Source organism: Crocodylus porosus, unplaced genomic scaffold, assembly GCF_001723895.1.
Source record: "Crocodylus porosus isolate Cpor-Errol unplaced genomic scaffold, CroPor_comp1, whole genome shotgun sequence".
NCBI classification, from domain to species: Eukaryota; Metazoa; Chordata; order Crocodylia; family Crocodylidae; genus Crocodylus; species Crocodylus porosus.
Window position 1 is genome coordinate 38,474,531 of NW_017728906.1, and position 13,751 is coordinate 38,488,281.

The 13,751-nt window shown below is 45.5% G+C and overlaps 1 protein-coding gene across 2 annotated transcripts in view; it reads right to left on the reverse strand.

Annotated features, from left to right (window-relative positions):
* The window catches only part of HLCS (holocarboxylase synthetase), a 189,085-nt gene that overhangs the window by 145,667 nt on the left and 29,667 nt on the right, over positions 1–13,751 (reverse strand). For both annotated transcript variants that reach the window (XM_019528915.1, XM_019528912.1), the window contains one exon: positions 6,554–6,736. In XM_019528915.1, coding sequence (XP_019384460.1) covers positions 6,554–6,736 — 183 coding nt within the window. The remainder of the gene's footprint in view (positions 1–6,553; positions 6,737–13,751) is intronic.

A 13,751-nucleotide genomic window follows, 5' to 3' on the forward strand; every position in this document is an offset into this window, starting at 1 on the left:
ACCTCTCTGGACCTGTGAGTGGTGCCCCTGTTGATGCATGACAGGGTGCGGCTGGCTCTGCCTATTGCTTTGTCACATTGGCAAATCATATTCATCCTGGAGTCAATTATGACTCCAAGATCCCTCTCTGCCTCTGTGCTGCCGTGAGGGTCAGCCCCTAACCCATAACCATAATACTGGTTCCCTCTCCCCAGGTGCAGCACCCTGCACTTATCCTTGTTGAACCGCATCCTGTTCAGATCCACCCACTTCTCTAACCTATCCAGGTCTGCCTGGATGCGGTAAAGACCTGGACCACATTGACTCAGTGGGTGTCAGGAGCAGGATATGACCCCATGCCTCCATCAAAGCCAAAAACACTCACAACCTGAGTCTAGCACCTTAGACCACTCAGCCATCCTTGCTAGGAGAAGGGGCTATAAACCTGGGACCTCTCAAACCCAAAGCGAGAATCATACCCCTAGACCAACGAGCCTCACAAATACTCATTTAACCAAACGCCAAATTAAAATCTAGTAACTTGCATTAAAAGTGTCCTTTTTTCTAATCTTGATTTTCAGAAGAAAATGCCAATTTTTCTAATAATTGGTATTTTTCTTCAAGCCCTTTTGAAGCAATTGGGATTTTAAAATTGACTAGGAATATGAGAAAAGGTTCGAACTTGAAATAAAAAAATATTATTTTGAGGCTTGACTCAATTTTAAATATTTCAGGTTGTTAGTAATATCAGACCAGGGAAAATAGATTTAAATTTCTAAGCCAATTTACATGCTGTGTTTACCTTGAGCAAGCCAATCAACTATTCCTCAGTTTGTGTATTTGTCAGATATTATTTCCTAGTCTTCTTTATAGTCTCTAGAAAAACCTCAAAAGAAACAGTTTACATTACTGAAAGTTTCACTATACTAGATAAATTAATAAATAATTATGACATACAAAAAACTAGAACTCTTGGTTCCAAAATGATACCATTTATTAAACCAACTGGGAAATTGCAAGAAAACTGTCCTTTTCTGCAAGCTTTCGGGATTAAAGTCCCCTCTATAACTAAGTAGCCCATAAGTAATTATGAGCATTCTAACAAGTCACCTACTCCTAATTTACTGTAGTGACTTAATATTACATTACTTCTGGGGTTGGTGGCTTTTTGAGATTTGCAAATTCCCTTCAGGAACTGAAACTGAACACTTTGACATTATGTATTTAATGTTACAAAATATTTGTACATGGAAAAATATTATGGCATTTCAATAACCATTGTAAAAACTTATCAAGGCAGAAAAAAAATACCTAATTTGGACTGTACATTTGGTAAAATCTTATTAAGTTGTCCAGTATGGTTCAAAAGGATATATTTAATGGAATTGCAAATACAGAATAAACCACTAGATGGCAAGCTTTAATGGTAATTAATTGTTATTACTTTTGGACTTACGATAATTTGGTGTGAATGCTGGAATTGACTGAAGAAAGAAATATAAATTAATATTATGAAAGAAAATTCCAACACTATCCTTTCTACACAGTTCAATGAGGGGAACATTTTGGATTAATAATTACACTTAGTATTAAACCCAACAACAAAAATAAAAGCTTTAATTTGTTTGCTTTTGAACAAAGGGCCTATTAGTTTTAACTCCGTTCCTTCAGTTTATCTTTAGTCACTTCATCTTGCTGTCACATTCCAGTTTTATTAAAAACTACAATAACTGAAACCAAAATATATTCAAATCATGAGGAACAACATTATGTAAAAAACGTAGTTCCACTGGTCAATAAGTTAGTTTAGGTAAATTAAAGATACTGCTTCAACCAAACACAACACACAAATTGAAATTAAAATTAGGGATATAAAAAGTTAAACAATCATTATACTTAAACTGTTTAACATTTATCATTTACCTCCCAGCTCAGCACTGCCCACTCTTGGGGGAATGGCTGGGGGCCAACACAAATTTGGGTGGCAGCATCACATGGCACTGTGGCAGGGAGGTAACTAGCAGTTACCTGGGGTAGTGGAGCCAGGAAATTGTGTGTGGCGGAACTCGAAAGGGTTAAATAGGAGCAGGAACAGCAGTGGGGCTGCTATCAAGGCCCCCCCCCCCGGGGATCCCACTTGCTGGGACACCTGCACCATGCCGTCTCCAGGAGTTGCCTGCAGGCACCTGGAGCTCTGAATAGCACCTGCCTGCACCTTGGCTCCTAGTGAAGGACAATCAGGTTACAGGTGGATCCACCTTGGGCGTGATCCTGCATGGCACTTCTGTCCACCACACGCCCCCAAGCTGGGAAAGCCACCTCAGGTCCTTGCCGAGCAGCAGCTGCCAGAGCCTAAGGCACATACAAGTGGGAAGGAGGCACCGCCCAACGATCCAGGTGCTACCTTGGGCATGATCCTGTGTGGCATGTACATCTGCCACGTGCCCCTGAGCTATGGGTTCTTACCAAGCAGCAGCTACTGGAGCCCAGAGTTGGGGTAGGCAGGTGGGAGGGAGGCACCACCCAGGACTCCAACCACAGGCTGGAGGCACTGCCTGGGCACGGCACAGCATAGCTGCTCTGGCAGGCAGGAGCTCTTGTGGGTGCTAGGGCAAAGGGGCAGTCCACTCCTGTGGCCCCCAACAACAGCCCCACCACTGCACTCACTGCTATTTAAGCACTGCCGGCTCTGCCATACAACTGCCCAGCTCCACTCCCCCAAGTAACTGCTAGTTATCTCCCTGCCATAACAGCCGCACGATGCTGTAGCCTAGTTCCATGGCACCTCCTGGGTGGCCCCTGTTTGAGCTAATCCCCCAAAGTAAAAAATTAATTAATAGACTGTGTCAATTACGGATTGGTCACTGATTTGCTACATAACTTTATGAAGTCAACTGACTTCTTCTCAGGTTCTTCACCTTTAAAATAAGGTAACATTTAGCAATGGAAAGTAGGAATGCTACCAGGATTAATAAGCATGTACAGTGCTTGGAATATGTCCATGTACTAGATAAGTACACGGACCATGTAGTATACAACCGTTAAAGATATGATGGAATTTGATCCATGATCCCAAAAACTGCACCTCCTGTTCTGCTTCACATGCCTGGCAAGAGGCATGACTGTGGGAGTGAGAATCAGATCATCCCCTATTGCCAGTGCACAGAGAGCCCAAGATCATGTTCCCAGGCTCTCCCTGCACCAACAAGTAGCAAACCGGATGCCTGGGGCTTGCTAACTGGTAGTCTCAGCCTTGGGGGAGCACTGAAGTCAAGGACTCCAATGTACTTCCAGGACTGGTAGTGCCAATCATCAGACTAGCATTCACAGCTTCAAGATTCAGCATTGCCAACCCAGTTTTGTTTTTGGTTTTTTACTGACAAATCTGCAAGCTTTTGGCTGACACCAAACTTTCTTATTGACATTTTTTTTACTGATATATGTTTTATATAATGTAAATGTAACTCTTCTGCCACGACCCAGTTGAAGAGCTGGGTTCAAATTTAGAAGTTTAATGTCTACCATAGTAAAAAAGTAAAAAAGTTTAGTAACAAACTATAAAGTTAAAAAATGTCCTGGGTTGCCAAGAAACTACTTGACTGAAGTATGCTGCTCCCTCCCCCATTCCAGGGCCTCCTACTTACCTACCATCCTAATGTCCCCAAACTTCCCCCTTCTGCCTCCCCCAGACAGCCCCGCAAGCCTTATCCCTGCCAGTCCCGCTTTCCCCATCCCAGCACAAACCCTCAAAGAAGCCCACAATGACCAGCAGTATTACAAACAGCCTGATATGCAAGACACTGCTGAGACAATGCTCTTAGCAAGTTGCTGGGCTCCTGCTCCAACACCAGGTGGTGCTGCTGTGCTCTGTCTGTCAATGCTACAATCAAGATGCTTAAAAAATGCTACAAATGCTTACTGTTTTTAATGACAGTGACATTTTTAAACAATTATACTGACAGTCATTTTAGCCTGATATTTTTAACTGACAGTTGGTAACCCTGTTGGGAGTCCATCAGAACAAAGGGCTGGAAGCAATGATGAGCTGATCAGCCTGGCTGCATGTTCAATTTAAGGAGCAATGGGAACCAGCCACAAAGTTAATACACATATTTTGTGTAGCAACTTATTCCCTGATTTACTGCACCATTAACTGCATGAACATGTTGCCAGGTTGCTATTTATGATGTGATTAACTGTTTAATCATGTCTTAACTGTAGCATATGCCAGGAGACTAAGTATCATCTTTATGACAGTTTTCTAATATACCTATAGTTTCTGGTGTTTAATCTGGATGATACTGAGACAGAATTATGACATTCTCGTTTTTTTAGGTGTTTTTCACAGATTCTTCAAAATCAGACACATCCATAATAAGGCTCTCAACTACATACCACCAGGAAGATAGAGAGACTATGTTTCCTGTAAAACCAAGTCATCTTCTAGCACCTTCACAGGTTTCCTAGTTAATTCCCAATGTAAATATTAAAAGAATTGTCAAGCATGAAGTCATTATTTCATGTTTTGACAACATACTTTTCACATGACCTTCTCAATGCACTCTGGTCCTTTACTACTTGCGTTTCTACTCAGTGATGCATAAATTAGGATACATTTATAACTTGTGTTATGCATACATATGGAACTCTACCTTTTCTCACTAGAGATAGTGGGATTAGAGTGGTTTTACAGCTGAGATGGTCCAGGAAATGTAAAAGAGGTAAGGGTTTTTGGTGATGTATTTTATTGGAACAACTGTATAGCTGGAAGAGAGGTTTGATTCATAAATTCATAAATTGTATAGCTGGAAGGGACCTCAGAAGATCATTGGGTCTAGCCCCCTGCATCAGACAGGAAAGACAGGTGGGGTCAAAGGACCCCAGCAAGGTGACCATCCAGTCTCCTCTTGAAGATTTCCGGACTAGGTGATTGTACCACTTTTGGACAGAGCTTATTCCAGAGTCTGGACACCCTAACTGCAGAGAAGTTTTTCCTAATGCTGAGTCTGAAACGGTCTTCCAGGAGTTTGCAGCCATTATTCCTCATTTTCTCCAAGGGTTCCCTGGTGAACAGCTGTTTACCAAGCCTTTGATGCACTCCCCTAGTGTAGTGGTAAGTTGCTACCAACTCCCCTTGCCTTCTCTTTTGCAGGCTGAGGAGTCCCAGATCCCTCAGCCTTTCCTTGTATGGCTTGCCATGCAAGTCTCTGATCATACAGGTGATTCTTCTCTGGACTCCCTCAAGCTTGTCCACATTCTTGTTAAAGTGTGCCACCCAGAACTAGATGCAGTACTCCAGCTGTGGTCTCACCAGTGCTGAGTAGAGTAGAAGAATCACTTCCTCGGTTTTGCTGGAGATGCATTGATTGATGCATGCCAGAGTATTATTTGCCCTACTGACTACAGCATCGCACTGCTGGCTTATATTCATACTGTGGTCTGTTATTACCCCCAGGTCCTTTTCCTTGTGCTGCTGGTCAGTTTGGTGCCGCCAAGCCTGCAGGTGTGCAGAGGGTTGTTCGTCCCCAGGTGGAGCACTTTACATTTTCTGATGTTGAATTTCATCTGGTTCCGATCCACCCGACTTGCCAGCTTGTCTAGGTCTGCCTGTATCTGTAGCCTATCTTCAAGCATAACCACACTCCCCCATAACTTGGTGTTGTCCACAAACTTGGCCAGTGAGCTCTTCACCCCCAACATCCAAAACATTGATAAAGATGTTGAAAATTACTAGACCAAGCACTGATCCCTGTGGGACACTGCTGGTCACTTCTCACCAGCACGACACAGATCTGTTCATTAGGACTCTCTGGGTCCTACCCTGAAGCCAGTTTCCTATCCACCTGACTGTCTTGGAGTTAAGTCCACAATCCTCCAATTTCTTCGTGAGGACATTGTAGGATACCAGATCAAAACCTTTTTGGAAGTCAAGGCATACAATGTCAACCTCCTCTCTCTTGTCCAGGTGGCAAGTTATGTGGTCATAAAAGGAGATGAGGTTGGTAAGGCAAAACCTACCTATGATGAAGCCATGCTGGCTGCTGTTCAGAATCCTACCTTTTGCAAGCTTATCACAGATAGACTCCTTGGTGAACTTTTCCAGGATTTTCCCTGGGGCAGAAGTTAGGCTAATTGGCTTATAGGTACCCAGGTCCTCCCTTCTCCCCTTCTTGTGGATGGGCACGACATTGGCCCTCTTCCAGTCCTGAGACCTCTCCAGAGTGCCACAAGTTGTAGAAGAGTTTTGCATGGGGTTCCACAATGTCTGGCCAGTTCCTTCAGCACTCTCAGATGAAGTACATCTGGTCCTGCTGACTTGATTTATGACATTCCAGCAGCAATAAGCCAAAAAACCTAATGACTCCAAAGAGTTTAATTGTCACAGTTTGCCCACTGTGAAACTCAAAACTTAATTCAGTGCCTGAAAAATCATAACTGAACAGGAATTGATTATTTTATTCTTTTCTAACAGAAATTTAAAAAAAACATGCAACAATATATGGCAAAGTAAAAGCAATGAATTTGCCACTTAAACCATAGATATTCAGAACATTAGTCTAAGTTACAGACTCACCTTCTCATGAGAGAACAGATAAATAGGAGTTAATGAAGGAACTTCACTTAATTCACAACTCAGGCCAAGTAATGTCAGAATCTCCTTAAGAACTTCATATCTCTTGGCATTGCTCATTTTAAGTGAATTAAAATCCTTTTGAGTTTTCAAGGCCACAGAACTGATATCTAGCTCCAAGTGTACCTGGAGGTCAAAAGGCAAGAGAGAAAGAAGAAGAAGAAAAAACAGAAAGACATGAACCACCACTATATAGCACATAAACAAAACTGTGGCTGAGACTAACAGGCACAGGAACTGTAAAAATGGTTTCACTACATAAAGACCAATTAGCACAAACAGATACAAGTGTTAAAAACTGTTCAGGACAACTAGCACATTTACACACAATTAATTTACAAGACATTTTAGTGAGCTAAGTTTTAACATCTTAAAAGCCTAATAAAGCTAGGGTGAAAAAATATTAAAATAGTCCAGTAAATTCATAATTTCTGAGAAGACAGCAGTCACATGTAAACTAGAGTCTTTTTCCTGGAAAGTGTGTAAAAATGTCTTCTTGTAAGATTACCTGATGCTCAGGTAATAATGAGCATTGGTAATAATGTATTACTCTATATCAGGGTTGCTCAACTAGATACCTTTGGGCCATGTGCAGCCCACAAAGGACTAATCTGAAGCCTTCAATCTCCTACCAGGCTACTGCTCACTCTCCGTTGCTTTGGCATACCCAGGGGCTCCGGGCTTCCCTGCCTCCTCTGGCTTTTGCTTCCTGTTCATACTCTAGGGGTTAAGATGGGGTGGCAGAGCTCACTGCCAGAGGAACCCATGACCTGGGACACCCACATGGCACCACATAGCAAGGGGAAAGGTGGGGAGTGGACAGGCCATGGCTTGCACTGGTGTCTCCATGGTGTGTGGCCCCCACTAGCGAGCCTGTAGGAATGCAGCCCCAACACATTTAGAAGTTAGACAGCCTGCTTTTCTCAAAAGGTCATAGTCTTTATGAACTCAACTAGTACTAGGAAGTATATAAGGCTTTAAAAAGCAACTTCCTAATATGGGAAAATGGACAATGACATTAATCATCCCTAAAACCACAAGCTTTGTTGCATAGTCCACAGTGTTCTCTTTCACTCATTCTGGGGGGTACTTCTAACACGTGCAAGTAAAGTAATTATAAGAAGTTAATCCTTCAAGAGTTAATTTTAAGGCTTATTATAATCAAAAAGCATTATAATAAGGAAAAGAAACACAAGAGCCTTTGAGAAGAGAACACAATAGAAAATTATCATCTGGTGAGGTAGCTTAGTATTTCCTAAATTGAATAACAGCAATGTAACTTGTATAACCAAAAGAATAAGTATGTATATGGAAATACCTTGGAGCCTTAAAAATCTCCTTCCTGTAATTAAAATCAGTATAGAAGTTGCGTATTTTGCAAAATTTGTTTTCCCCCACATTTCTATTCCAACAGATTTGCATTTCAGTGTTGATAAATTATATCCTGCCTTCCTTTTCTCAGCTATAATGCTGGCTCTGAACAAAATCATCAAGTGAAAAGTCATCTAATTTGGACCACCTATGCTAAAGCATATTAAAGAACAGATACAGCCAAGCACCCAAGTAGGAAACTGACAGAAACAATAACAGTGATTGTTATACCAGTAGGGTTAATCTAACTCATGACGCTTTCTGTGAAGCATCATGAGTTAGACTGGGGAGCAGCATGTCTGTCAGCTTTCATACTTCTAGTGCCCAGTGGGCTAGCTGAGTAATGCAAGCTGACCATTTGGCAGGGATTTTGGCTTGGTCAGAAGTGGAATCTGCATTTTTAAACTAAAGATGCAAAAATAATATTATACACAGTGTTTCTGTTTTGTTTCATAGTGCTATCTGTATCTCAACATATGGTTACTGATTCTTATGGATTAATTTGTTTTTGGAATAAACCTTTTTGCTAATTCTTATAAATTACTGTCAGTGATTTCAGAGCATTTGGCAATTCAGGAGGCCCTTTCTGCAAAGAAGGGAATCTCAAATTTCTAGCACAGCTGGACAGAAAGATGAAATCCTTTAACTAACAAAACCTCTTCTGTTAAGAACTGAAGGGCCCAAGAGAACTAGGTGAAGCTGAGGTATCCTGGAGGGAGTTGACTCCTGGCATATTTCAGCTTGTTCTCAGTGGTCAAACAGCAGAGATAGGTTTAGAGCTGAAGGACAGCCCTGAAGGTTGAGTGCACCCCAGTGCTTCAGTCTCCTAATTCAGCCTTTCCCAACCTTTTTCACCCGTGGCACAGTTACATGGCCTCTCCCACCCCATGGCACACCTCCCACAGAACAGGGCGGGGTAGCCTGCAGCCAAAAGCTGGAGACTGGGGGCAGATGGCGAGCTGTCAAATGCCGCAGACCGTGGGGAAGGGGGAGTGGTGAGTGGCTGAACACCGCAGACTGGGAAGGGGGGGGGTAGCAAGAGGCAGAACTCCACGAAGCGCCAGGAAGCAGGGGGCACGGTGTTTGAATCACTGGTTGAAGCTGTGCCCTCCGCCCCATCTGTCTGCCTGCCCACAGCAGCAGCAGGCAGGGGGCATGGCTCCAGCCCAAAATGCCACAGCACACCTGGATGTGCCTGACAGCACACCAGTGAGCCACGGCACACCGGTTAGGAAACACTGCCCTAGCTAATTACATGCCTTCTAACAGTGGGTGACTGACAAATCTTCAACTCTGTTTCAAATAAGCTAGACAGCTGGGCACATGGTTGGTTACATTAGCCCCTCTGTCCACGGCCAGCCAGCCACGGAATCAGTATTTAAATGACTTGACAGGTTTAGCATTCATTGTCAGCATAGTCAAATTCCTGTTAGACTTCCCCCCCCCCCCAAGCTGGAAGCCCCAGCAGGGGCTTCTGGTCTGGGACCATGTGGCTGCCCTGGTATCAGAACCTCAGGTAACGGGGGGGAGAAGGGCAGGGAAGGACCGCGGAAAGGGAAGGAGCACGGGAAAAGAGGCTCCTCCCCCACCCCGTGGCTGGCGCTCCCTGCTGCAGCCGACGTGGGGCTGTCCTGAGCAGGCAAAAGCAACCCGATGCAGGCTGTGAGTGGCTGCAGTGCTTTTCCCCTGCTCTGCACCAGCTTGTAACCCACCCCCGCTGCAAGCCTGGGCCTTGCATCAGCTCTGGGCTTGCCTGTCAGGGCTGCTCCATGACAGCAGCAGCTGTGGCCCCCCTGCTTGCTGTGCTGGGCAGTGTTTATTACTGCCACCTCTGGGCTGCCCAGTGCACAAGGTCCAGGCAGCCAGCAGCAGCAAACACTGCCCGATGCAGCAAGTGGGGGGCCCACAGCTGCTGCCACTGCCGAACAGCCCTGACGGGCAAGCCCAGAGCCAACACAGGCCCCAGGCTGGTAGCGGGGGTGGGTTATAAGCTGGTACTGAGTGGGGGGCGGGGAGCAGCCCCATGGCCGGCACCCTGCGCTGCAGCCACTCACAGGACAGCAAGTGGCTGCAGCGCGAGGCGCTGGCCATGGGGTGGGGGAGGGGCCGCTTTTCTCCATGCTCAGCACTAGCTCATTCCCTGCCAGCGAGCAGGGGGTCAGAGCTGTGCACTGCCCTTCACCTGTACCGTGAGGCTGGGGGGCACTGGGAGTGAGCAGAACCAGTGTCCGGGGCCAGCACCAGCAGGGTCCAGAGCAGGGCAGCAGGGATACAGGGTCCCAGCTGGCAGGGGCTCTATGGAGCCGGACCAGTTGCCCCCTCCCCCTGCTGGCGCAGCCCAGCCCGGCTCCACAAACCCCTGCCAGCCTGTGCCCCGCTCTGGGCCCCACCGGTGCTGGTCCTGGGGCATTGGTCCCAAGATATTGGGACACTGGTCCCAAGATGGTGACCGGGGGCAGAGCACCTGTCAAGGGGCGGAGCTACCCATGCAGCCCTCAACAGCTTACCAAAACTGGGTAAGTGAACCTCCACCCAAAATAATTGCCTGCCCCTGTATTAGACAGTATACCTAACGCACTTTAAGCATGTAGAAAGCACTCTAAAGCTGTAACTGAACAGACATTCAAGCCTCTTAGAATGCTTTAAAGATGGCAAGACTGCACTTCAAGTTAACACTTGATGGTTGTGTACTAATGTAAAGCACTTTATGTTAGAGCGCTTTATCCAATATGCATGCCAGATCTCATCGAGCTTAGAGTGAGATCTCCACCATCCCAGGCAATGTTGTGCAGGGCTGCACTCTAGCCACAGGCTGAGCTTGCTGCACTACCCAAGCTCCAAGCTGGCCCCAGCCCCACCTTCTCCCTCTAGCCAGCTGCAAGTCACAGCCAGATTGTGGGGAAGAAGCAGTCTGGGGTCTATGCTCCCCAGGAACACCCCCAGTGGCCAATGCAGGCAGATTCCAAGACCCTTCAGCAAACAGTAAATGTCTGTTCAGCAAGCTCCTGCTTTACCAAATTGCACTGAAATAAAGGTGAGATAAGTTAGAGCACTTCTGCAAGGGGCTTTTTGAACATCTGTGCTTAGCCAAAGGGACCAGGAATTAAAAAGCAGCATATGCAGAGGTGGATTAAGATTCATTGGGGCCTTGGGCCAAGATTCAATGGGGCCTTTGCTACACACAAAACCACTGCCTTAGGCAAATTACTTAGATGCATGGGATCACCATAAATATATAATAACACAAAAGCATCCCAGTGCTTCAAAATGGTGGCAAGGTGCTTGAACTAAAGTTTGTGGAATGACCTTTAGTTCAAGTGGTGCCACCACCATTTTTAAGCACAGGGATACTGACGCACGAGAAACCATGGCACTTGAATTAGAGTTCTCAGAGCCGCTGTAATTAAAGTGCCACCCCCCACTCCCAGAGCACATTTAAAAGTGCCAGAGGCAGCTGCCTAAGTCTGTCCAGCAGGTCTGAGGGGGAAGGTTCCTGGCTGCCCAGGGCTGGATGGTCTCTGAGCCAGGCTCTCAGCCGCTCACAGCAATGTTGCATGACCTGTGACCCGACCCATTTGCATGTCTGCATCTGTGTCTGCACATCTCTGCATCTGCTGCTCACTCCCAAGCCACAGCCCCCTCCACCCTAATGTTGCCCCTCACTCCCAAACCACAGTACCCAGCATCCTGACAGGGTGTGCGGGGATCCCCCCCCGTTCCCAGGCTCCAAGCTCCACACACACACCCACAGCCCCCCACATCTTCACAAATAACACTCTACCCACACACACAGTTCAAAAATAGCCTCTCATGAATTACATACCAAAACTCTTGATTTTTAACAGTTTGTCTCATGATTTTTGACAGGGTGGGGTTGGCAGTACTCCACTGATTTTATTCCCCACCCCCAACCTGGTTGACATCTGATACCTACAGGTAAATAACTAGGACCCTCCTAAATGCTCATTCCTGCAGAACAGGTTTCTAAAGACTGGCTTTTTCATACCCAAGGGATTTCTGACCATCTTTCATATCTCTCATCATTTTTAATTTCTTTTTTTTTTTCCGAGAGGATGTGGGGGTCCAAAAGCTTATAAATAACAACTTTTAAAAATTATTTTGTTAGTCTAATAAAAGATATCGCATCTACCCAAAGACTCCAGCTACAGGTCAACACTGAGCCCCCTCTACCCCTACCTGTTCCTCACCCATTGTCTTGTGGCATTTTCATTGACTGGCATTCTAGCATAGTGACTTTTGGGATAACCCATCCTGAAAGAAGACTCAAACTGGCCAAGAGCCATGCTCCATTTCTTGTATCTTAGGACATAACAAATGCAGTCAGACTGGTATAACCACCACTACAAGCTATCTTTTATTAGACCAGCTAAAATAGTTGGAAAGTTCTTTTTTGCATGCTTTCAGGTACAAACACCCTTGTTCAGGCAAAGAGAGCATCTGGAGGTGTTTTGTGCTCTTCCTAGATGATCCAGGAAGGTGAAGGGAGGGGAATGTTGACCTGTACCTGGATTCTTTGGGTAGATGCAATATCTTTTATTAGACCAACTAAACAACAGCCAAAAAGTTGTTATTTGCAAGCTTTTTGACACCCACATCCTCTCTTAGACAAAAAAACAACAAAAAACAAAAAAGAATTAAAAATGACAGTATTGCCAACCTCACCCTGTCAAAAATCATGATATAAACTGTTATTTTAAAAAAAAAAAAAAAAAATAAGAGATTTGGTATGTAGTTCATGAGAGGCTATTTTTGAATTGTGTGTGTGGGGGGGTGTTATTTGTGAAGGTGTGGGGGCTGTGGGTATGTGGAACTGCACAAAGTGATGTGCTTGCTGCCGCCAGGCTGTACCCCATCCCCCGCCTGTCCAACAGCAGCAGGCATATGGTATCACGCAGCTCCCAAGGCAGAAGCAGCAGGGCACAGAGCCTGCAGCAACCCACCTCCATATTGCGAACAAATCCAGGGGTGTGCCTCCCCCTGGGTACACACAGCGGTGAGAGCCCCCCACTCCCGGATGAGCCGCCTAGGCTCCAACCATCCTACAACCCGCCCCGGGACCCTATTCACTGCAGCCCCTGCCCCACTCCCTCCATCACTGTGGGAGCCTCTATCTGCCCCCCACCACACCTCTTCCCTCTCCTCCCACCCCTTCCCCTCCACAAACTTATCTGCTGGGTAGTCTATGTCTGTATGTGTACTCAGCCACAAACCCTCCTCCAATAATATTTTCTCCCTCACGTCTGAGAGAGATAAGGCCAGAAGGACAACAGAAGCAGAGGAGAGTGGGAGACAGAACAGGAGCAGCTGAAGAAGGATCGTTGGGAGTGCAATGAAAGGTTGGCCCACTGGGAGTAGCATGGCAGAAAGATACAGAAGAGACCATAGGATGCCAGTCAAGAGTGGAGACTATAGATAAAGGCAATGTTAACCAGTGACAGAGTGCAAAAGGAATCTGATGAACAGATACAATTCTGGGAAGGTACTGTTCAAGATATTGGTTGTACAGATGGAACCAGCATAATGGCTTTCTCCAACTGAAAGACATGCAACTAACTTACTGGAACAAAGAAGGATATGACAAATTTTGTGAGACATGCAGAGAAAGGGGGGAGGGAGGAATTAAAAGGGTTAAAGTTTGTAGCATCAGAAAAGCAAGGGAAAGCGTGATTATTGTCTGAATGTATATGGATACATCAAAGGAAGCAGACATAGACAGGTGTCTGGAAAAATATGTGCAGCAGGTTCTGTG